Here is a 25,872-nt window from a genome sequence, read left to right as displayed (position 1 = left end):
ACTCTGTAGAGCTCAGAAAAGGGCTTCCTGTTTTCCCTGTTCTCTGTCTTCCTACGTTTCATTCTTCACACAACCTCACTTTGCACACTGTTTCCAAATAAAACCACTTGTACTCATAACTTCCAAGGTAAGACATATGCTGTATGCCTCTGGGCCTACCTCTGGGATAGAGGTAGGATTTGGGATAACTGGCTGGAAAAGTCTACTACTTTCTAAGACTTCTCAGAGCTAACTTCTGAAAGTTTGTGTTGAGATCCTAACATTCAGTGCCTATGACACCAACCCATCTGACATGGTTTGGCTGTGTCCCCACCCAAAATCTCATCTTAATTGTAATCCCCACATGTCAAGGGTGGGACCAGGTAGAGGTAATTGAATCATGGGGCAGTTTCCTTCATGCTGTTCTCATGGTAATGAGTCTCACAAGAACTGCTTGTTTTATAAGCATCTGGCATTCCCCTGCTTCCTCTCACTCTGTTCTGCCACCCTGTGAAGAAGATGCCTGCTTTTTCTTTGTCTTCTGCCATGAATGTAAGTTTCCTGAGGCCTCCCCAGCAATTCTGAACTGTGAGTCAATTAAACCCCTTTCCTTTATAAATTACCCAGTCTCGGGCAGTTCTTCATAGCAGCATGAGAATTGACTAATATACCATCTCACTGTGGCAAGACCAGGGATCCTGTTCTTCTAAGGGGACCCTCTTGGGAAAGGCATTTGGAGTCTTGTCTTACTGGTCCAGAAATTTCATAAGGTGTATATCTAGTCCTTTGTGTTCAGATATGGACAGCAGCTGATGGGATTTGGCTGTGTCCCCACCCAAATCTCACCTTGAATCATAATCCCAAGTGTCAAGGGTGGGGCCAGGTGGAGTAGTGGAAACTTGGGGGCAGTTTTCCCCATACTATTCTTATGATAGTGAATAAGTCTCATGAGATTTGACAGTTATATAAACGGGGGTTTTCCTGCATGAGATCTCTTGCCCGCTGCCATGTAAGACGTGACTTTGCTTCTCATTCTCCTTCTAAATGATTACGTGGGACTGTAAGTCAGTTAAACCTCTTTCCTTTACAAATTAGCCAGTCTTGGGTATATCTTTATTAGCAGTGTGAGGATAGACTAATACAGAAACATTATTCATAATAGACAAGTGTGGAAACAACTCAAATGTCCATCAGCTAGTGAGTAAACAACATGGTCTGTCCATACAATGGAGTATTATTTAGCCATCAAAAAGAATGAAGTACTAATACACACTGCAACATGTATAACCCTCAAAAACATTATGCTAAGTGAAAGAATCCAGACCCGAAAAATACCTACTGTATGACTCCATTTATATTAAGTGTTCAAAATAGGCAAATCTATAGAGACAGAAAATTGATTAGTAGTTGCCAGGGGCTGGGAGTCGGTATGAAGAGTTAGTACAAATGGGCCCAAGGTTTCTTTTTGGGGGCGATGAAATGTTCTAAAAGCAGGTAGCGGTGATGATTGCACAACTCTGTAAATTTACTAAAAATTAATTATTGCAAAAATAAAGAGTGGGAAAAAAAGTAGAATTGGAAAAAAATATTTTTAATCCCTGTATAATTTTGAGTTTAACGTGTTCATGGTTATTGTAAAGAAAATTAAAAATAGATAAATGTATTATTTTAATGTTAATTACCTAGAGAAATAATCACCACTTACAGTTTTATGTATGTCTTTCTAATTTTTCTTTAATCATATATAGATTTTTAAATTAGGATCACACTATGTTTTCAGTTATGTCTATTAATGACAAGATTTAAAGCACTTATATGTATATATATAGCTACTGAACAACAGAACCTGTCAAAAAAACTCAGGGTTTTTTACCTAAGTGGAAATCCTGTTTGGACAAGGTTTTGCATGAAATAAAATCCCTGAAATTTAAATAGACAAAAAAAAAACACACATAAAAATTGTAATCACAGTAGGTTTGTTAAGCAGTGCACACAGTAAATCAATATGCCAAGACACCGGGTTGCAGCAGAGAAACAGGTTTAATTATAGTGTTAATGGAAAGGGGTCATGATCCAGACCCCAAGAGAGGGTTCTTGGATCTTATACGAGAAAGAATTCAGGGATAGTCCACAGAGTAACATGAAAGCAAGTTTATTAGGAAAGTAAAGGAATAAAAGAATGGCTACTCCATAGAGCAGCCCCAAGGGCTGCTGGTTGCCCATTTTTATGCTTTTTCTTGATGATATGCTAAACAAAGGATGGATTATTCATGCCTCCCCTTTTTAGACCATATAGGGTAACTTCTCAATGTTGCCATGGCATTTGCAAGCTGTCATGGTGCTGGTTGGAGTGTAGCAATGAGGATGACCAAAGGTCACTCTCATTGCCATCTTGGTCTTGGTGGGTTTTAGCCGTCTTCTTTATTGCAACCTGTTTTATCAGCAAGGTCTTTATGACCTGTATCTTGTGCTGACCTCCCATCTCATCCTGTGGCTTAGAATGCCTTAACTGTCTGGGAATGCAGCCCAGTAGGTCTCATCCTCATTTTACCCAGTTCCTATTCAAGATGGAGTTGCTCTGGTTCAAACACGTTGACAACAGAGTCACAGAACGAGGAGATGGGAGGGAACCTCAAAGCCATCTCCCCAAGGAATTTGAGGTTCGGGTTTTTGAGGACTTTGGAGTGGGCAGAAGTATGGAGATCCCTGACTGGTAAGAGTGCAGAGTGAAGTCATAGGAAGGGGCGAGGAAGCAGGTGTATTCTCATGCTGATCCTGTTCCTGTGTGGGAGACTTCCAACTGGTTGCTGGAATTCAAAGGAGGTGTGTCTGAAAAACATCTTAAGTGATCCTTAAACAAAAGCCTTATGATTCTAATGTTAGAGATCTCGTCTATAGGAACAATGGGGATGCAAATCAATTCTTAAACAGTCTTCTGGCCTTAATGTCAGAGATCCTATCTAGGGGAACAGTGGGGATGCAAATGGCAGGATCTAGTGCTACTGTAACTGAGGAGCTGGTTAACCAGTCACTGCAGGAGAGTCCAGTTAACAAGATCCAGGCCTGCTACAAGAAAAGTGAATTTATTTTTGAAGTTAGCTTGGAAAGACACAAAGTGTCCTGCTTTAAGTGTGCTGCTTCATCTTTGGAGCAAAAAGCAGACATTTTTATAAAGTTAAAGGGGAAGTGAGCAAGGGCAGGAGGTCCCCCTGCTAGCCTGGTGTCTTATCTACTGAACAGTTGAGTTGACAGTTGAGTCGATGCCTTCCTGGGCAGAAATAAGTTGTAAAAGTGGCCAAGTGGGCGTGCTTTCAGTATGTCCTCCTGAGGCCACCCTGGAAGTGAGAGTTCCCTGGAGATGTGCTTTGATCTGCAAATTGACTGTCAATTCTGGAGGAAAGATCCCTGGGGCATATAGATGACCTTGCCTTGTAGGGAATGTCTGGTGAGGGGGAGTTTAGAGATTATTTTGCATTTCCAAAAGGGCTAGGTAGGAAGCAGGCTGAAAGGAGAAAGGAGAAGAGAAGAGAAAAAGGTAATTAAACCACCTCAGAAAAATCGAGGAACTTGGTTACAATACATGACCTATTGCAACAAGGAACTGGGCAGGGTGTAGGCTGATTAATGCTGAATTAAAACTGTATTTGTACCCAGAACCTGGCATGCAATTCCTGTGGGGATGGTTTCAAAACCTGGCCCTGTTTCTCATTGCATCCACACCCACATCGTCAAAGCAATGCCAGGAGAAACATGCGTGGCTCCTGCTTCTTGGAGGAGTCCTGGTTCAGTTCTACAGGCTTCCCACACAAAGAAAATACTGTTGGCCATGTAGGTAAGAAAAGCACAGGAGACTGTTTTTTGCCCTTTCTACCAGTGTTTAGTACCAACCACAAGCACCAAAATACTCAAACTTTGAGCTCTGCAGCTCTGGCTCTTATGGACAGGGAAGTGCTTTACAATTGCCAGTCATTCCGTTCACTTTATGGAATAGCCAGAAAGCTCCAGGAATGGGGATGCCCTACCATGGAGCCACAGCTCTCAAACAGGTGACATGCTTGTGACCAGAAAGGGGTCCCGATCCAGACTCCAAGAGAGAGTTCTTAGATCTCACGCAAGAAAGAATTCAGGACAAGTCCATAAGCGAAAGTGTAGCAGGACAAGCTGCAGACAAAACCCCTCAGACACCAAGTTAAAGAAGGAAGCGATTTATTCGGCCAGGAGCATCAGCAAGAGCCAAGCTCCCCGAGTGAGCAATTCCTGTCCCTTTTAAGGGCTTACAATTCTAAGGGGGTCCACTGGAGAGGGTCGTGATCTATTAAGGAAGCAGGGGGTACATGACTGGGGGCTGCATGCACCGGTAATTAGATCGGAACAAAACAGGACAGGGATTTTCACAGTGCTTTTGTATACAATGTCTGTAATCTAAAGATAACATAACCAATTAGGTCAGGGGTCGATCTTTAACTACCAGGCCCACGGTGTGGCGCTGGGCTGTCTGCTTGTGGATTTCATTTCTGCCTTTTAGTTTTTACTTCTTCTACCTTTGGAGGTAGAAATTGGGCATAAGACAATATGAGGGGTGGTCTCCTCCCTTAAAAGCAAGTATATTAGGAAAGTAAAGGAATAAAAAAAAGGCTACTCCATAGACAGAGCAGCCCCAAGCGCTGTTGGTCCCCACTTTTGTGGTTATTTCTTGATGATATGCTAAACAAGGGGTGGATTATTCATGCCTCCCCTTTTTAGATCATAGAGAGTAACTTCCTGATGTTGCCATGACATTTTTAAACTGTCATGGTGCTGGTGGGAGTGCAGTAGTGAGGGCCGCGAGAGGTCACCCTTGTCACCATGTTGGTTTGGTGGGTTTTGGCCGGCTTCTGTACTGCAACCTGTTTTATCAGAAAGGTCTTTATGACCTGTATCTTATGCCGACCTCCTATCTCATCTTGTGACTTAGAATGCCTTCACCGCCTGGAAAAGCAGCCCAGTAGATCTCAGCCTCATTTTACCCAGCCCCTATTCAAGATGGAGTTGCTCTGATTTAAATGCCTCTGATACGCTGATGTTAGAGTACCTTAGACACGTTCCTTAATCTGAGTTTCCAGTTTTCTCTTCTAGAAAATGAGAAAAAAACTAGAAAGTAGACCCCCGTGTGCTCAAAGCAACAACCTGCCTGGTTGGCTTGGACTTTTCCTAGTCTGTATAACAGCAGGCACTCAATTCCTCTATGTAAATCTTCACCATTTATTAATTATATTACCCTGCGTCTCTTAGAAAATGCACAGTTCTGCCCTCACTACACCAAGATCACAAAAGGCTCAGTATAAATCATGAGCCAATCAGACCAACAGTAAGCCAGGCAGGCCTGGTGCAATGCCCAGGTGGCCAACTTGGCCATCTCATAGGCAGTTATCACTGCTCAACTTGAAGAAATACAAGGTTAATTGTTGGAGTTTGAAATCCGGCAGTAGAATCCATGTGGTCCTATCGTGGTCATATAATGTACTGAGTCTCTTACAAGCTGTCAGTGCTGAGTGGGAATGACAAAGCGAGAAACAAGGGCAAGCAGAGGTCGAATGCCAGGAAGACCATGGCAGGGTGCCAAGTCCATGAAGCAAAAGACTACCATCGTCTAAAAGGCATAGTCCTCTAGAGCAACAGAGCCAGTAACTCAGATCCAGAGGAAAGAAAATGATAACCCTTTCCCCCTCAAGACTTGCCATTGTATCAGCAAGAGGGCTGTTTGCAAAATAAATAGCCCACCAACATTTGAAGGTTGGAGATCTCTCAGTCAAGAGTGACAGGCTGTCACTGAAAATGGGTTGGAAGGAAAACTGTCATTCCTACTAAGCAATTTTAAATAGGCTTTGTTGCCAGATATCCTTGCTGCAAGTCCTCATTTCCTCATTTGGAAATGAGATTTGATATGATTGTATTAGGGGGTAAAATTAAAAATATCTCCTTACATCCCATTCACACTGCTCCATGATGGAACTGCCAACCTTGAAACCAAAAAACATGTCTTTCTAATAAGAAGTCAGTGACACAAGCGAAAAGAGATTCCTGCAGCTAAGGTTTGCTCCTGGTATTTTCCCCATGATATCGCCCAACACAACGTACACTTTGTGGGTGGAGAAAAATGGGGGAAGACTTTTTAGCTTGTATACTTATTTCAGAACCTTAAATGAGATGCCTATTAAACTATCCATGTACACAAATAGGCTCAATATTAAGAAAAGAGGTAGTATGAGTCTGAAAGACATGCTTAAGAGAAAGGAGGGAGCCATAAGTCAGGAATGGAGAAATGAAGAAAAATCTATACTGACTAAACTCAGGTTAGCTAGGAGGGAACATATGAGGAAGGCCCAAGTCTTACGCTCCTAGAAGCCAGGGCAGAGGCAGTAGGCTGGTAAGGACCACTGGCCATCTTGGGAACATGTGCTCCACTGGAAGCCATTTGGATGAAAAACAAGAATTCTTAGAACACTGGATATCCCAGAAACATAATGAATTAGCAGACCAAATGCCAGTGTGCAACTACTGGTTAAAAAGAAAAAGCCAATTACTTATAGCACTGAATATAGATCAGCAGAAACTCCCAGCATCAAAGAAACTCTGACCATAAAGACTTAGCGCATGTTTTTACCAAACACTTCACAGGGCCTTGTGGATCAATCATGCATTCAATTTTGTCCTACAAATTAAAATCAAGCCATGTTTAAAGCAGTCTCCTTAAATTGCTTGCCAACGGGTACACATAGTACCACACTCCTGGTGTGACATGATCATTCTTATCATTCATTTTTGGAACCTTCCTTTCGTGGATACACCACCCCTCACCTCGCTTCCCTGCTTCTGCCTGAACTGTGGCTTACCTGGATTATCACAACCAGATCCCCTGCAATTTTCAGCCTTGCCAACATCTGAACATGTCAAAGAAAACTAGGCAGGACAGAGTTTGAAGGCAAAGGCTCAATTCAAGGCTACAATAAAGGAGAGAGATTGAACTAACTCTGCTGAAACAAACAATGGGAGGGTTTTTAAGCCCTGGGATGAGCTAATGGAAAAGTACTGGAGGACATTTGTGGGGAGGTTGGTCCACGTGATTAGGCATATGTGTTTGCTAATGGGTGTTTATTGGAGTTAGGCTCCAACCCTTCCACAGAGACTGAGAGACAGAGACGCTATTCCTCTCCATGATTACATTTCAAAGAGGTACCAGGTCCTTGAGAAAGGTGGTTCTGGGTTGCAAAACTAGCAACAGGTTGGGAGACTTATATCTCACAGGGACAGAGAAAGAATATACAATTGCAAGTTTCTAAAGTAAATGCTTCAAGAAAAGAGAAGTCAGGGCCTGTATTAGGCCATTCTCATACTACTATATAGCTACTACTCAAGACTGGGTAATTTATAATGGAAAGAGGTTTAATTGGCTCATAATTCCACATGGCTGGGGAGGCTTCAGAAAACTTACAATCATGGTGGAAGGCAAACGGGAAGCAAGAGCCTTCTTCACATGGCATCAGGAAAGAGAAGTGCTAGCAGGTGAAATGCCAGACACTTATAAAACCATCAGATCTCATGAAAACTCACTATCACGAGAATAGCATGGGGGAAACTACCTCCAGGATCCAATCATCTCCCTCTCTCAACATGTAGGGATTACAATTCGAGATGAGATTTGGGTGTAGACACAAAGCCAAACCACATCAGGGCTCTAGAGTCTGAAAGAAGCCCATCTAAAGTGTAGTCCAGCACAGGGGAAGGTTATGGCCCTCTTGGTCAAGGCTATCTATCTTTAGGAGGTAAGGAAGTTCTTCTAGCCCTGCCTCAAACCCAGGGTGAGCATTAGTATATGGTGATTCTCCTGGTGGCTGAGCCGCAGGCTCCAACACTTTTCCCCACTCATGAGGCTCTGAACCACTACCCCACAGAGGCCCATTTCCATAAGGTCCTGCTGCCAAGATTCCTCCTTTCTCTCCATCCTTATCCCTCCCCCTTCCCTGCCTGGCATGGTCTTGTAGCTGGAAGACAAGGCCTCAGCTTTGGGGTCTAGTTTCTGTTTCACGAACCTCCATCAGCACAGACTGTCCCCATGTGGAGCCCAGCCCCCTGCTGTTATCTCTGAAAAAGATCTACTCCACTCTAGGATCATTTTTGGCTACTGAGCTATTCCTCCTGCAGAAATAGTAAATGCTATTTTACTGTGCATGGCCAGTGATAACCAGCAAGCCTCGGGCATTGGTCCCAGCCCCCATCCTGCCTATTGTCCTACTACAGGGACAACTATGACTATGCTAGCTGGAACTGATGATTCCTTGGGGACTCAGCCTGACTATGACACAGGCTGGGTGCCAAAGAATCACTAGTTCCAGCAAGCAAAATAGGAACAGGAAGCTAAGAATGTCAAATACATTTAGAATGACCTAGTCAAATGCCATTTCTCTTTTTTTTTTTTTGAGACAGAGTCTTGCTTTGCTGCCCAGGCTGGAGTGCAGTGGCATGGTCTCAGCTCACTGCAACCTCCGCCTCTTGGGTTCAAGCGATTCTTCTGCCTCAGCCGCCAGAGTAGCTGGGATTATATGCACGTGCCACCATGCCCAGCTAATTTTTTATATTTTTAGTAGAGACGGGGTTTCATCATGTTGGCCAGGTCAGTCTCAAACTCCTGACCTCAAGTGGTCTGCCCGCTTCAGCCTCCCAGAGTGCTGGGATTACAGACCTGAGCCACCGCGCCTGGTCTACCATTTATTTGTGGGGAAAAAAAAAAAAAAATTCCACTTATATGAGTTCCCCAGAGTCATCAGATTCATAGAAACAAGAAGTGGAATGGCGGCTGCCAGGGGCCGGGGGAAGGGGAATGGGGGGTTGGTGTTTAATGGGTCAGAGTTTCAGTTTTGCATGGTGAGAAAGTTCTGGAGATGAATGGTGGTGATGTTCCTGCAACAATTTGAATGTACTTAACACCACTGAACTGTACACTTCAAAATGGTTAAAAATTGTCAATTTTATGTTATGTATATTTCACCACAATTAAAATAATAGCTCATAAGAAAAAAGCTATAAATAGTAATAATAATAACCTGAAATTATGGTTTAGGGATTATAGTTTGCTTTCATGGTTAAAATGAGAGCCTGCAAGACTCAAGCTATGTAATAAAAATTCTGGTGGAGAAAGTGTAAGTTTATGCTTGCTCTAGAGAAGGAGGCCTGATACTCACAGTGTCCATTTGAGCCTGTCCTAAATCTCTTTAGACCTCAGCCTCACCATACCTACAATGAATGGGTCTCAGATCTTCTGCTCTAAACTTGCACCAAGCCTGGGCTTGCAATTTGGGTGTCTGTGGACCCCTGAGGTGTGTTTCTAAATGCAGGTATGTTTCTCTGGAGTCAGGGGCCATGACTTTCAGCAGATTCCCAATGGGAAACCCACCTCCCAACTATGTTGAAGACCTGAAAGCTGGAGTGGTTCTTCTCTCAGCAGTCCTTCCAGCTCCTAACATTATAAAGACACAAGCCCCTACAAACTCAGCCAGACCCCCACACATTTAGAGGTTGGACTTCCTCTGATCCTTGAAATGGCTACCCTGAGAACACGGCCCCGGGGCTTCCTCCAAAAGGGAGCTGCAAAGAGGGAGTCCCATTCTAGCTCCATTTCTAGGTGTTTTGCTCAAATTCACGCTTTTTCCCTATTGAAAGAGAAAATTCGGGTTGGGCATGGTGGCTCATGCCTGTAATCCTAGTACTTTGGGAGGCAGGCAGATCACCTGAGGTCAGGAGTTTGAGACCAGCCTGGCCAACATGGCAAAACCCCATCTCCACTAAAAATACAAAAATTAGCCAGGCGTGGTGCTGCATGCCTCTAATCCCAGCTACTCAGGAGGCTGAGGCAGGAGAATTCCTTAAACCCAGGAGGCAGAGGTTGAAGTGAGCTGAGATTGTACCACTGCACTCCAGCCTGGGAGACAGAACGAGAGACTCTGTCTCAAAAAAAAAAAAAGAAAAAGAAAAAGAAAGAAGGAAGGAAGGAAGGGGAAGGGGAAGGGGAAGGGAAGGGAAGGGAAGGGACGAAGGGAAGGGAAGGGAAAGGAAGGGAAGGGAAGGGAAAGGAAGGGAAGGGAAGGGAGAAAGGAAGGGAGAAGGGAAGGGAGGGGAGGGGAGGGAAAGGGGGGAGGGAAAGGGAGAAGGGAAGGGAGTGGAGGGGAGGGGAGGGAAGGGGAAGGGAAGGGAAAGAAAAGAAAAGAAAGAGAAAATTCGTAAAGGAGGGACCCTGTCTTCACTGTGCCTTGGTTCGATTCTTAGTTATGAGTGGTTCCATGGTGGTGGAGACTGCTGATGGAAAGGGGAACAGAGGGGTGAGGGATTTTTGCTGAAAATCTAGAGATTACTTAGAAGCCCCCATATTTCCTGGGCCCCAGAAATGATTGGATCCAAATGGGCTTGTGAGGAATTTTGAAATTTTGAATTTCACCTGAATTTTGGATGTGATTTTTCTCTATCGTGTGCACAGAGACTGAGAGAGGCTCTTTCCCTTAGGATTTTGTGAATCTTGTCTTTAACTCATCGCCCAAAGTAACGAACTCATTTTACTGACTTCAGAAAAAGACATCACCAGCCTGGCCTGGGAATAACACATGGGAAATTGAAGACAGTAGTATAATTAAGTTCACAAAAGGCCAATTCTTACGGCCATATTTCAAATGCTCACAACGCCTTCTCATCCATTCTACCAAATGACTTGGCTTCATAAGATATTCAGAGTGAAAAAACATAATGGATTCTTCTGAGATACTCAATTAGTTCAATAAAAAGAGAAAAATAATTTTTCAATAAAGAAATTTAGCTAAATGACTAAAGCTGACAGTGAAAAACCAACTTCAAAGTAATTATGCATTTCTTTTGAGTTTGCGCTCTAACAAAAGTTGATGATATGCCACCATTAGAAATAGCCATCCTTCAAATGATTAATTGCATTTGTGTTGGTATTTTAGCAGACATTTATTTGAATGTTTACTCTGTAACTGTCTTCGGGTGTTGATATATTTAAATTTCCACCAGCCCTGCTGAAAAGTATCGGCTTGCGCTTCTTCATGACTCACTGCTCAACTTCCTTTAAGCTGGTTTTTTCACCATTAATGGAAATCTCTTCCAAAAATATCACCAGTGACATTCTCCTTGCAAAATCCCATTACTTCTCTTTACTTCTTATCCTTGTGTGGGTCATGACACACTTAATTATGGGTCACTGACTCCCAGTTCTCTCCTGTAAAAGTAGCATCTGCTCTTTAAACTTTGAGGTCTCTCAGGATTCCGTATTCCACCCCTCTGGCATTCTGAACTTTCACCTTGGGTAACCACTTTGTTAGAGAAGTTTCAAAGGCATCTATGTGTTGATGACTTCCCAACCCCTAGCTCAGCCTGGGCACTTCCACCAAGCTGCACACATCTGCGCAGGTGCACTGAATTCAACGGGCCATTAGCACAGTCAAGGCTGAACTGCTGGTCTTCCCACTTCCCACTGCACTCTGCTCTTCTTCGGGCAGCCTCATCTGAGTGCTTGATCACCTAGACAAGACACTGCTTTCCTGCTCCAGCTGCACGCGTCATGCCTCTCTTCATCCGTGGCTGGTCCGCCTGCCTGCAGTGTCTCACATTTCCTATCAATACAATTGTGTGCTTTCTGAAAATAAGTCAGGTCCGATTGTTCCTGGATCACTGCCTTCCTGGAAAGCCTCTGCACTCTGTAGAATCAGTACAGGCCCCTCGTGATGCTACTCAAGGCCCTCCAGGAGCCCATGCCACCATCCGTGCCCTGAGCTCTGGGGGAGCAGCTCCACCGCGGCACCCCACGACTTTGCATGTAGAGCCACATGAGGAGGGTGTGACCTGCAGCTGCGCTGAGTCTTGGCGGAACACCCTGTGGTCCCCCAGCCAGTTTCTCGTTGCCTTCCGGGTTCTATGAGGTGCAGGGGCTTTCTGCCTGCCCCTCTCAGGACACAGCTGCTGCTATAAAACTGCTGAGAAGCAGCTTGGAGTTGGCTCTGCTGCAACATCCCTTCTTTCTGTTGCAGTTGTCCAGTCCCTTTTATTTTGCCGTGACCTGCACCAAGGCCACAATGCCCATGCCTCCTTTTACTGTCTAAGTAATAAACTGTCTGCATCTAAAGAGGTCTCCTTGTTTCTTCGCTAGGACTTGCCTGTGTCCTGTATGCCAACTTCAAATACTCTCTACCCTTCTAACCCCCATGTAACTCGATAGCCTAACTGCAAACTTAATGTCATTTCCAAACATAAATATAGTACAAGATAAAATAAAATTATACTTGGAAGTCTGGCTAAGTGAAAATAAGGATTAGAAAAAGGAAACCAAGCCGTAGGTTAGGTTAGTACTGTATCGTATTACTTTTTAAAACTGATAAGAACAGATCTGCACTTGGTCTTAGCCAAACGCCAAGAAACGGTTGTACTACTGAATAAAATTATGGTGCTGTCATTTTAGAGGTGCTTCAAATTCTTTTGGGAATCAGGCAAATCTGTATACTTAAAATGTGTGACCTATGAATTTGGCTCTAACCTTTCTTGCAGAAAATTAGAAATTACTAACCAATGTCCCAAGAGCAAACCTCTAATGCACAAATGATTGAAAATGAATTCAGAGAAAACTTAAATAAAGGCAATCTGAGTTTTATTAACATTAAACGCCCTTTCTTTAAGTGAAAAGCATTATTAGGGCCAAGTGCAATGGCTCATACCTGTAATCCCAACACTTTGGGAGGCCAAGGCAGGTGGATCTCCTGAGGTCAGGCATTCGAGACCAGCCTGGCCAACATGGTGAAACCCCATCTCTACTAAAAGTACAAAAATTAGCTGGGCATGGTGGTACACACGTGTTACCCCAGCTACTTGGGTGGCTGAGGCATGAGAATCGCTTGAACCCAGGAGGCAGAGGTTACAGTGAGCCGAAACTGCACCACTGCACTCCAGCCTGGGCGATAGAGCAAGACTCTGTCTCAAAAAAAAAAAAAAGAAAGAAAAGAAAGACATTATTAGATTGGTGATTATGAGGGCCATTATCTTAAAATAGTATTTCCTAAAATGAAAAACATTTCAGGAAGTAGCTGAAATATTAGGAAAAAAACAAGGCTTTAAAAATAAGGCCCAAAGGTTGAATGATGATTGCTTCTGTGCCCCTGTAGCCAGCTGCTGATCTCATTTCTCATCACTAACCCACCTTCCTAAATCTGTCCTGTCCAGCAGGGTCAGCCATCCCAGCCCCCAGTGGCACCATCGGCCATCTGAGACTTTTTTTCAGCCCCAGAAGAAAATCTCTCAGATTAAATCTTTCCCTCTTTAGTCAACTCCCTAGTTAGAGGAGAGCTACAGCAGGGAAACCGTGCTCATCTCTCATGGAGACTCCATCCTCCCCCTACCACCAACATGTGTGAATACCTGGCTACTTATGTAAAAGATTTAATTTGGTAAATGAGGAAAAGTCATATTTATCTCCATATCTCCATTCTTTGAATAGATTTCAGTGTGTGAGAATGACTTTTTAGTGTGTCAGAAGCTTGGTATTCTAAGGGTAAAGTATTAAGCCTAAAGAACTTCAATCAATAGTCTTAAGGCCAGGCGCAGTGGCTCACACCTGTAATCCCAGCACTTTGGGAGGCCGAAGCAGGCAGATTACGAGGTCAGGAGTTTGAGACCAGCCTGGCCAACATAGCGAAACCCCATCTCTACTAAAAATACAAAAAATTAGCCAGGCGTGATGGTGGGCACCTGTAGTCCCACCTACTCAGGAGGCTGAGGCTGGGGAATCGCCTGAACCCAGGAGGCGGAGGTTGCAGTGAGTCGAAATTGCACCATTGTACTCCAGCCCGGGTGACAGAGTGAGACTCCATCTCAATAAAAAAAAAAAAAAAAAAAAAAAAAAAAAAGTCTTATATATGATAAATGGGTTTGTAAACCACTAAACTTTGTACCAAAAAAAATCTGTTATTGTTAATCTTGTTTGCAACTATTAATAATAACTGAGAAACGGGCTGGGCATGGTGACTTACGCCTGTGATCACAACATTTTGGGTGTCTGAGGCAGGAGGATTTCTTGAGGCCAGGAGTTTGAAATCAGCCTGGGCAACATAGTGAGACTCCGTTTCTACAAAAAATACAAAAAGTATCCTCTGAGATGCAAACGCTAAGCCGGGTGTGGTGGCATGCGCCTGTGGTCCCAGTTACTTGGGATACTGAGGTGGTAGAATTACTTGAGCCCAGGAGGTTGTGGCTGCAGTGAGCCTTGATCACACCGCTGCATTCCAGTCTGGGTGATAGAGTGAGACCCTGTCTCAAAAAATAAGATAAGTGCAAGATAAGTTTACAATGTAAAAAGTACTATGGTAAATTGCTCTCGCATATACCAGTTGCATACCAACATCTTCCCTTTTTCCCACAGGCAACCCTCCTGCTACGGGCACTGGGACTTTGCTGATAACCCTGGAGGACGTGAACGACAATGCCCCCTTCATTTACCCCACAGTAGCTGAAGTCTGTGATGATGCCAAAAACCTCAGTGTAGTCATTTTGGGAGCATCAGATAAGGATCTTCACCCGAATACAGATCCTTTCAAATTTGAAATCCACAAACAAGCTGTTCCTGATAAAGTCTGGAAGATCTCCAAGATCAACAGTAAGTCTAGCTAAAGCATTTCTCCCTGTTCTTCCAGCTTTCAGTTTAGTTTCTCTTCCCAAAATGCTCTTTCTCTACTATTCTCTCATGTATTCTCATTTGGTTCATTTTAAGTTATTGGCTTATTATAAATATGGACAATTTTCCCACCAACAAACAAATGCAATTTATCTGTTTCAAACATAGACGTTTTCTCTTCTGCTTCCTCTCTGATGTTTACTGTACACCGTGTGTTGTCTATCCTAACCTGTCTGCTACACACTGTAACTCCAATATTCTCTCTTTAAAATTTTAATATATTTAGGGGACACAACTGCAGGTTTCTTATATACATACGTTGATTGCATAGTGGTGAAATCTAGGCTTTAAGTGTCCCCATCACCCAACAGTGAACTTTCTCTTAACTAATCTGTAGTTTCTGCCATCCCAGAGTTCCCAGCAACAAGACTGTGATTCTTTGTTCTTCCTCTTTCTCTTTTAATTAAACTCCACAGATTCTTTCTTTGTAACTAGCTTACGAAGAATATTGGCCAACCTGCCCAGTCTCAGTAGTCTCTGCTTCTCCCCAGCTATCTCTTGGCTCAGCTGTCTCTCCAATCTCAGAGACAGAGAACTGTGTTAACATTAACTTTCACCAGCACATTGGAGAGACTTTTCATGGTATACTTGCCATCATAAAAGACTAAAGGAAAAAGAAGCACTAGGATAAGAATTTTTATAGTCTTCAACCTCCAACCTTCCATAGTATGCTGCAGACTGCCTCAAACTTGACTTGGTCTAATGATGACCTTGGCTTTTCTTTCAAATCCTTGGCCATCATTGACTTTGATGTCTTCTTCCATGCATCTTCTTTCTCCTTTATGAAACTTGCAAGCAATGTCTCCTTCCACCGGTCCTTCCACATAGGCAGGTGGAATTCAAAACTTAACCCAGCTTCTATCACTTGCCTTATTAAGACTGAAACACCAATGTATTAATATGGAGTATCCCTATATCCACAATCTCACCCACCTTCTTCCCCAAATGTAAACTATCTACTAAGTTCACCTTGTCTTCCAATAAAGTAAAAGAAAAAACAAACAAAAAAAGGCATTAGATACTATGTCTTCAATAATATACTTATCCTGCTGTTGACCCAGTCAGGGTTCCCACTTCTTATATAGGTGGTAGAAGTTTTGAGGGAGACAGAGAATTACCCATTTCATTAGATTTTGCCTAATGTACAATTGTGCATAACATTTTCTATTTAAAAATCTCATATCTATTGTTATAGCCCCATCTCATATCTTATTTTATTAGTGCCTTTTGCTTGTTATTGATTCTATTTGCCTGTTTGTCTATTTTATTGCCTTTTGAAGAATGAATTCTGTTACACTGATTATTTTTAATTAAAGCAGCCCTTCTCTTGTTTGAGGGGTTAGTGTTTTATTTGCTAGTTTTTATGGCTGTGGCCAATTTGAATAAACATCTCCAAATCTTTCCAATCGGAACTTTCTCATTCAAGAGTTTCTTTTGGTGGGGGATGGTGGAGGGGGTGAACATCAGGATAAATAGTCAATGCATGCTGGGCTTAATACCTAGGTGATGGGTTGATAGGTGCAGCAAACCACCATGGCACACGTTTACCTACGTAACAAAGCTGCACATCCTGTACATGTACCCCGGAACTTAAATTAAAAAAAAAAAAGAGAGAGAGAGAGTTTCTCCTCTGCTCAAGGAAGATGGGAAAATGCCGTTTGATTTAATCTGCCATCTCACTAGGTGACCATCACATTAGTCATTGCTGCTGCTGTCACCTTCTAGTAATGATCATGCTTCATCTATTTTTATTTTCCTGTCATTACACTCTTGGTTTTTTCTCCTGGTTTTACCTAATGGGAAAAAAATGCCTTCTAAATGATTTTGTTGTCTCACACTTTTTTTTCTGAATATTTAGCCCTGTTTATTCCCAGAAAGGGGTACTTAAAAATATGTATGCCCCTAATCATGTCAGTGACTTTATCCCAAGGTTAAAGAATAGGCCAGCTGGTACAGCCACTGCCAAGTGTCTCCCAAGGGCCTGGGTGATCGTGGCTATCGCCAACGCATATGACGTTAGGGAAGTGGAGGGGAAGCTTAAAGATCCAGTGTCTATGTTGCGGGTTCCCACCCAAATCTAGAGCTGTGGACTGAGGGTTGATTAAAAACCAAAAACAAGGCTGAACACAGTGGCTCATGCCTGTAATCCCAGCATTTTGGGAGGCTGAGGCAGGCAGATCACCTGAGATCAGGAGTTTGAGACCAGCCTGGCCAATATGGTGAAACCCCATCACTACTAAAAATACAAAACTTAGCGGGGCGTGGTAGTGTGTGCCTATAATTCCAGTTACTCAGGAGGCTGAGGCAGGAGAATCATTTGAACTCAGGAAGTGGAGGTTGCAATGAGCTGAGATCACACCACTGCACTGCAGGCTGGGCAACAGAGTGAGACCCTGTCTCAAAAACAAAAACAACAACAAAAAAAAAAACTGAAGACAAAAAACGTAGGCTATAGAACCCATCTCCATGATAACACATCAGGGTCCTGCCCACGTTGAGAGCAGGTGGATTTTCACCTCAGCTTTCTAGATGTGGAACGCAGTCTTTGTCAAGATGGCTTTTTCGTGTAATAAATTTGCAGGGAGGAGTTCTTGGTAATCAATCATCTTCTTGAAAGGAGCTCTCCTTGAAATTGATTATGATGGCACTGAGGCACCGAACTCTGGTGATGGAAGCACTCTGTCTCTGTGCTGTTCATTACAGGAGCCACCAGCCATGTGTGGCTTCTGGGCGCTTGGAATGTGGCAGGTGCCACTGAGGATCTGAACTGGTATTTTCACTTGATGTTAATAAATTTAAATTTAAGCATTCCCACGATTGTAAATGAAAATGCAGCACCTGTTTGGTGTGATTTTAGTCACCAAAACCTCACTCTTTTATTGGAAAAAGTCTCATCCACTCTCACCAGGACCCTCCTTGCCTTTACAGATACTCACGCCCTGGTAAGCCTTCTTCAAAATCTGAACAAAGCAAACTACAACCTGCCCATCATGGTGACAGATTCAGGGAAACCGCCCATGACGAACATCACAGATCTCAGGGTACAAGTGTGCTCCTGCAGGAATTCCAAAGTGGACTGCAACGCGGCAGGGGCCCTGCGCTTCAGCCTGCCCTCACTCCTGCTCCTCAGCCTCTTCAGCTTAGCTTGTAAGTTGGCGTAACTCCAGTGCATGCACAAGTAGGAAATTGTAACTTCATGGGGTTCATGAAGCTGGCATTTTTCCATATACCTTTCCAAGAAAATGTATCCCAGAAGAATCATTCATCTTTAGTGTATGTCTGTATGACAGAACATGTTATATGTAGAAGTGCTCCCACTAATGTTTAAAGGCATCTTAACAATCCCTTCCAGCCAGTCTGAGGAACTGTGCAAAGGTGTTCATTGGTAGCCTGCAAACCAGCTGCCACTCAACTTGAGCTAATGAAAATGCACCCAGATTAGTTAACTGGTCTATCAGAGGCCTGTTTCTCTCTACATTATGCGGAATAATCTTTTGCAAGGTTAAAACAGATATGATGAGACTTTCTGAGAATAGTCATGAGAATTTATGGATGGAGGTTGGGCTGCAGGGAAAATGATCAATGCATAATTCACACTGTTTTTTCACTGGCTAGTAATAATGACTATAATATAATGAAACGTTGTTTTAAACAAATGAGTTATTATGCCAAGTAATATAGATGTGAGGATAAAATGAATAAATACATGTGTCAGATATTCCTTATTTATGAAATACTAGTCCAATTTTAACTTTAGCAGTTATTCATATATAACTGTTACCATCCAAAAGCCGTTTGGGCCTTGCTATTTACCTTTTGAGAAGGTATTGGTGTAATTGCAAATTAGGAAGTTGGGAAATTGGCAGAAAAAGAAAAGAGAAGGTTTTATACCCTAGTGACAGTGATGAGCTGCCAGGAAATCATATAGTCCAACATGGGACATTCATGTGTATAAAGCTCTGTGCAAGACCAGAGTCCTGTGAGTAGAAGGAAAAAGAAGGACTGGGCACGGTGGCTCACACCTATAATCCCACCACTTTGGGAGGTCAAGGTAGGTGGATCATTTGAGGTCAGGAGTTCAAGACCAACCTGGCCAACATGGTGAAAGCTTGTGTCTACTAAAAATACAAAAATTAGCCAGGCACGGTGCCATGCGCCTGTAGTCCCAGCTACTCGGGAGACTGAGGCAGCAGAATTGCTTGAACCCGGGAGGCGGAGGTTGCAGTGAGCGGAGATCGTGCCATTGCACTCCAACCTGGGTGACAGAGCGAGACTCTGTCTCAAAAAAAAAAAAAAAAAAGAAAGAAAGAAAGAAAAAGCCATTATAGCATCTCACTAGCCCTTCAGACTGGGCATTTCTGAAAGCGAACGTATCATCTTCCCCTGCTGACCTGCCCCTCTGCCTGACTTGCCTCTGATGACTGTACCACCATCATCATCATCACCATCATCTCCATGTCTCCTTCCCAATCTTCCCACTGCAAAGCCCAACAGAGTCTAAGGGTCCAACACTTTCCATCCATACCTGCCTCCACCCTCCTGTCTCAGGTGCTAATGTTCACTTAACCTCGATTATCTCACTGTCTTTCTAACTTTATCTTCTGCAAAGAGAGAGAGAAAATAGAAATCAGGAGGCTGCCCCTGGGAGGCTTCTCCTGAGTCTTTTCTGTAAAGTAGAGACAATTTCAAATGAAGGGATAGAGATGGGACTGGGGGCTGGGAAGAAATTAGGAAACCTTGTCAAAGGGCAAATAATTTGACTGTACAGCAATTGGGCTGAACGTTGAGCAGGGGTGGTCCAGAGGAGATTGGATGCTGTCTTAGTCCGTTCGGGCTACTATAACAAAATACTATAAACTGGGTGGCTTATAAATAACAGAAATGTATTGCTGATCGTTCTGGAGGCTGAGAAGTCCAAGAACAAGATGCTGGCAGATTCATTGTCTAGTGAAAGCCCACATTTTGGTTCACATATGGCGCCTTCTCCCTGCATTTTCACACGATGGGGAGAGGCAAGGCAGCTCTCTGGGGCCTCTTTTATAAAGGCACTCATCCCATCCCATCCATGAGGACTCTGACTTCCTGACCTACTGATTTCCCAAAGGCCCACCCTCCTAACACCATCACCTTGGGGATCAGGTTTCAGCATATGACATTTGGAGGGGCACAAACTTCAGCAGATACTATTAACCACCCAGTTTATAGTATTTTGTTATAGTAGCCTGAACGGACTAAGACAGTATCCGATCTCCTCGGGACCACCCCTGCTCAACGTTCAGACCAATTGCTGTACAGTCGAATTATTTGCCCTTTGACAAGGTTTCCTAATTTCTTCTCAGCCCCCAGTCCCATCTCTATCCCTTCATCTGAAATTGTCTCTACTTTACAGAAAAGACTCAGGAGAAGCCTCCCAGGGGCAGCCTCCTGATTTCCATTTTCTCTCTCTCTTTGCAGAAGATAAAGTTAGAAAGACAGTGAGATAATCGAGGTTAAGTGAACATTAGCACCATACCATAGCAGATACCATGAATTTATAGCAGCACGTTATGCTCGTTTGCCCCCTTACTTTGCTGACAGATATCCTAGACCTAGATTTCTAGAGTGTAGGAATGTTCCCTTTGTGAGAGTGTACTGTCTGGGGCCTGGTTTGCTGAGTCATCACCAGCAACCTGCAAGTCACTCTTGTATAGCATCAGCTGGGGAGATGGTGGTGGATCTCAAGTCTGACTGCACAATAGAAGCACCTGGGGAACTTTTCAATATAGCTACCCATACCCGGGCCCTACCCTATGACTGGAAGGGCAACTCAGACATTTGTCCGTTTTAAAGCCTCTCCAGATGGTCCACAGATACTGGGAAATCAGGACCATCCTGGTGTGACTACAAACTTTAGGTACAGGCTCCTGGACATTCTAACAGTGTCCTCCAATCTTGTCCACACCAGGAGACCTGGCACCATCCCTCCTCCAGGGAGGAGGGTACAGTGAGATGACAGAACACATCCAATATGAGAATTTCTATAGCACCAACTTTCCAAAAAGTGTTTCAGAAGCTTACCGAATTAAAACGTGAACAAGACAGGAAGTTAAACTTGACAAGGAAGAGAAACCAACTAGGAAGAGTTGGGGATGGAGCTGACTGACACTAAATTTGGCCTGAGCTTCTTGTTGGCTTGCCGTACACACTTGCCGCTGTGTGATAAGAGCAGCGTGTTAATTGCACTGGTAGTTCCTAAATGCTGTTGCACATCAGAACCACTTAGGAAACATTTTTAAAATGCTAATTTCTGGGCTCAGTGCCCTAGAAACGTTCATTTGTGGTCTGGATTATGACTTGAGGTTGGGGAGTAGGGGGTTGGGAAATAGAAGTGAACGGACGCATGGACAGACAGATGGCTAAATGAAAGGAAACATGTATTTCTCCCTCTTTTCTTTTGTTCTTTTTTTTTCCTTCATCTTTCTTTTCTGTTTATTTGTTTGTTTATTTATTTGAGACAGCGTCTCACCCTGTCGCCCAGGCTGAAGTACAGTGGCACGATCTCAGCTTATTGCAACCTCCACCTCCTGGGTTCAAGTGTTTGTCCTGCCTCAGCCTCCCAGGTAGCTAGAATTACAGGCAAGCGTCACTGCGCCCGGCTAATTTTTTTTTTTTTTTAGTAGAGACGGGGTTTCACCGTGTTAGCCAGGATGGTCTCGATCTCCTGACCTCGTGATCCACCCGTCTCGGCCTCCCAAAGTGCTGGGATTACAGGCTTGAGCCACCGCGCCCGGCCTATTTTTATATTTTTAATAGAGATGAGGTTTCACCATGTTGGCCAGGCTGGTCTCCAACCCCTGACCTCAGGTGATCTGCCTGCCTCAGCCTGCCAAAGTGCTAGAATTACAGGTTTGAGCCACCACACCTGGCCCCTTACTTTCTTTTTCTTCAAAAAGTAAAATATTACAGGCAAAGGTAAAATTGCCTATGTTTCTCTGCCCAATTTTATTTTCTGTTCTCTCTCCTCAGAAACAATAGTTACCATGAATTAGCTATTCATGTGCATGTCCAGATGTTTTTATACTTTTACTACACACAAACACTCACATTCACACATAACACATACAGTTCTATTTTGTGCAGTTTGTAAAACCTCCTGTAATTCATATTATATTGGGCATACCATTCTACAACTTTTCTTCCTCCCTGTGTTACATTCACAAGGTCCATCCATGTTGCTCTAATTCAGCGCTCAGCAAACTTTTTCTGTAAAGGGCCAGATGGCTTTGTGGGCCATATTAGTCTCTGTCATATATTCATCTTTATTTTTTGTTTGTTTGTTTGTTTCTGTCTTTTGTACCACCCTTTAAAAATGTGAAAACCCTTCTTTGCCTGGGACCTATCCAAACACGGACTTGAGGTTAGAGCCAGCCCACAGCCTTCCTTGGCTGAACCCCACTCTGCTCCATTTATTCTGACTGCTGGAGGATCCTGTCATTTGAATACGGTGCAGTAGATTCCCTTATCAGCAGACACATTAGAATCATTTACTGTGACCAACGCTACTACAGTAAGAGATCTCCATTTTCCACCAGCTCCTGGAGTGACTGCTAGACAGACCACAAGCCCAGCACTGCCCAAGGACCAGCACTTAGAAGCCACTGCTCTACAAGCAATGCTCACAGCCAGGTGTGGTGGCTCACCCCTATAATCCCAGCACTTTGGGAGGCCAAGGCAGGCAGATCACTTGAGGTCAGGAGTTCAAGACCAGCCTGATCAACATGGCAAAACCCCATCTCCACTAAAGATACAAAAATTAGCCAGGCGTGGTGGCAGGCACCTATAATCCTAGCTATTCGGGAGGCTGAGGCAGGAGAATCACTTGACCCTGCGAGGCGGAGGTTGCAGTGAGCTGAGATCATACCACTGTACTCCAGTCTAAGTGACAGAGCAAATAACAACACTTGCAGAGGTCCAGGAGCAATTGGAACTCAAGTATAACAGAGTTTGGATAAATTGGAGAGCAGTACTTCCTATGTGATTGCAAAGAGATAAAAATTCTATGTGTGTGCAGTGGGAATGCATATGCACATGTACATGTATGTGGTGTATGTGCACGCACGTGTGTGCACACAGAAAGAAGACAATTGAGGGGGTCACGTCACACATCGCTCTCTGTAAATCCAATTTTGGGACATCAAAGCCTGACTCAGTGACATCTCTTTGAAGAACAAAGGCACTGCAGGACGCTGCTCGCAGGCCAGCCACTCTGGACTGGAAATGAGTGTTTTTAAATGGAGACCAGAGCTGCTGTGCCCCTGCTTGTTAAAATACAGATTTCCAGGCCCATCCAACCTATGGCGTCAACACCCTGGGTGACAGGGGCCTCTAGCACAAAGCCCAGTGTTTGGTTATTTGTATACAATATTTTTATAATAATACACATTCTGCTACCACCACTCCACATAGTAAGTATTAGTAAACCTTGAATATTTTTTAGATTTAAAGAAAAAGACTTGGCAGTATTTTTTTCTTATCAACAAGGGATTTTCTTGCGGCTATCACTTTGAGACTCCTGATCTACAGATGTCAATCATGAGCAGGTTCCCAAGGATGTCCCACTTCTCATCTCTCAACTGAGCTCTTGGATCAATTAATCTAAGGCGGAATTGCCCCATAACCCCTAAAGAATTGCTTCACAGTTAGTATCACTGATAAAAGACAGACACAGGTACACTAGGTGTGAGATGCCACATGTGCTTTATGTGCTCATCTAAGGGGAGCCAGCCCATCTAGCATCATGTGATTATATCCCACTGTAAGTAGGGGCACCTCTATGTAAAGTCAAAATTATTCCCAAAATGAAACTCTGGATCTCCCCGTGTAGCTGGGAAGGTACTCAGTTGACACGCCAATGGTTTGCTCCACAAAAACAGGTAGTTTCAGCCCCCAAAAAGCAGTTAAAAATAGGTGTTACCAGTTATCTTCAAAAACACACCTTGTCTGGTCATGTATAAAAGGCATAAAATTTTCTAATACTGTTTGTTTAAATGTTAGAGATGCCTGCCAAATGTCATGATTTATGTTTTATTATATACCTAGTCCAAGACATTCTTCCTAACCAAAAAGGGATGGACATAATAAGACATGAGAGAGTCTGGGTCAGAGGTAGCAGGAACAGGTAACCACGAGTGCCCAACCATTCAAATGCATAAGAGCAGACATCAAAGTGGCCAACCCCATGTGTGTTATCGTTTATATGACATTGACAACAGGCTGCACAGAAATGAAATGAGCCTAAACCGTTAAGCAAGGGTTGGAGACGGGGGAGGGTGATTTCAAAAAACACTGAAATTAGCAGCTTTCTTTTTTTTTTTTTTTTTTTTTTGAGATGGAGTCTCGCTCTGTCACACAGGTTGGAGTGCAGTGGTGTGATCTCAGCTCACTGCAACCACTGCCTCCCAGGTTCACCTCCCAGGTGACTCTCCTGCCTCAGCCTCCTAAATATCTGGGATTACAGGCATCTGCCACCATGCCTGGCTAATTTTTTTGTATTTTTAGTAGAGACAGAGTTTCACCATGTTGGCCAGGCTGGTCTGAAACTCCTGACCTCAAGTGATCCACCCGCCTCGGCCTCCCTAAGTGCTGAGATTACAGGCATGAGCCACCACGCCTGGCCTGAAATTAGCTTTTAAAGTACATAGCTTCCTAACTCAGCCATAGTCCTTACAGTAATTTTGGGAGCAAGGAAATCAGCTGGTAGAATCTCTTTGATGTTTCTTTAAAGCAGGGTCAGCCAAGTCTAAGACACAGACCAAATCTGGTACGCTGCCCATTTTTGTAAATAAAGTTTTATTGAAACACAGCCGTGCCTATCATTTCCATATCGCCCGTGGCTGTTCTCTGCTGCAGTGGCAGAGCTGAGTAGCTGCCACAGACACCACCTGGCCCAGGAAGCTGAAAATATTAACTCTCTGGCCCTTCCCAATTTAAAGCATCGTTCATAAAACTGCATGTGATGTAGGAGAAGATAATCACGTCACACTCATGGCAAGAAAAAATACTCAGATCCAAGTAGACGAGCAGCAACCAAACACGCTGATGTTTGGGGGCTTTTTTCTGTATTTTCTTCAGTGCTCTGGTGATTATCCCATTTTCTAGATGAGAAAACTGATGCTCAGACAGGTCCCCAGGCGAGTAATCAGTGAGGCCAGCATTCACCACTGACTGCCTCCCTTATAGAAAAGGATAATAACAGTATTTCAATTTAGTATGATCTGATCCTGTAGGTGGCTTTACTGCAACTGAGAACTGAACTGAAGGATCGGCATTTCCTTCTTTGACATCTGAAAATAAAGGAAATAAAACTAATGATATTGAAAGTAATAAAGAATGAAAAGGAAATGATTTTTACCATCAGTTGTTGTATAAAGTGCGTGTCAGTGGCATGAAGCGGATGTGTAATTCTTCTCCTAGCCCCGTCCCAGTGAAGGAAGCTGGCATTGCCATTCAGCTCTTTCTGTGGTTTTTCTAGCATGGCTTTGCATGGTATGGCAAGTCTCAAAAAAAGAACTTGTCCGGAAACCATTTCTGACCATTGCTTTAGACTTAATTAACCAGTATTAGCAAGAAAGTAAAAGGACAGATCAGGTGAACGATCTTAAACACCAAAATTAAATGTCTCTATATGGGGGGTAGGAGGTAGACAAACTCAGACACAATAAAGAAGCTTAAAGAGGTGAGTGGGCCAGGCACAGTGGCTCATGCCTATAATCCCAGCACTTTGGGAGACTGAGGCGGGAGGCTTGGTTGAGACCAAGAGTTTGAGACCAGCCTGGGCAACATAGTGAGACCCCCCATCTCTGGGGGGGGAAAAAAAAAAAGCAAGAAAAAAGAAAGTCCTTCCCCATATCAGCTAAAAATTAACAGTAAATAAAATGTGAACCAGGCATGGTGACTCACAGCTATAATCCCAACAGTTTGGGAAGCCTAGTAGAGCTGATTACCTGAGGTCAAGAGTTCGAGACCAGCCTGGCCAACATGGTGAAACCCATCTCTACTAAAACTATAAAAATTAGCTGGGCATGGTGGCACATATCTGTAATCCCAGCTACTCGGGAGGCTGAGGCAGGAGAATCGAGTGAGCTTGGGAGGCAGAG

The 25,872-nt window shown here is 43.6% G+C and overlaps 1 protein-coding gene across 3 annotated transcripts in view; it reads left to right on the top strand.

Annotated features, from left to right (window-relative positions):
* CDH13 (cadherin 13) overlaps window positions 1–25,872 on the top strand; it is a 1,254,348-nt gene that overhangs the window by 1,222,134 nt on the left and 6,342 nt on the right. For all 3 annotated transcript variants that reach the window (XM_017953611.2, XM_017953610.2, XM_017953612.3), the window contains 2 exons: window positions 14,426–14,659; window positions 17,666–17,884. In XM_017953611.2, the coding sequence (XP_017809100.1) occupies window positions 14,426–14,659; window positions 17,666–17,884 (453 nt within the window). The remainder of the gene's footprint in view (window positions 1–14,425; window positions 14,660–17,665; window positions 17,885–25,872) is intronic.

Source organism: Papio anubis, chromosome 18 (assembly GCF_008728515.1).
Source record: "Papio anubis isolate 15944 chromosome 18, Panubis1.0, whole genome shotgun sequence".
NCBI lineage: Eukaryota > Metazoa > Chordata > Mammalia > Primates > Cercopithecidae > Papio > Papio anubis.
The sequence above is the reverse complement of the archived record's forward strand: the minus strand, read 5'-3'. Positions and strand labels throughout refer to the sequence as shown.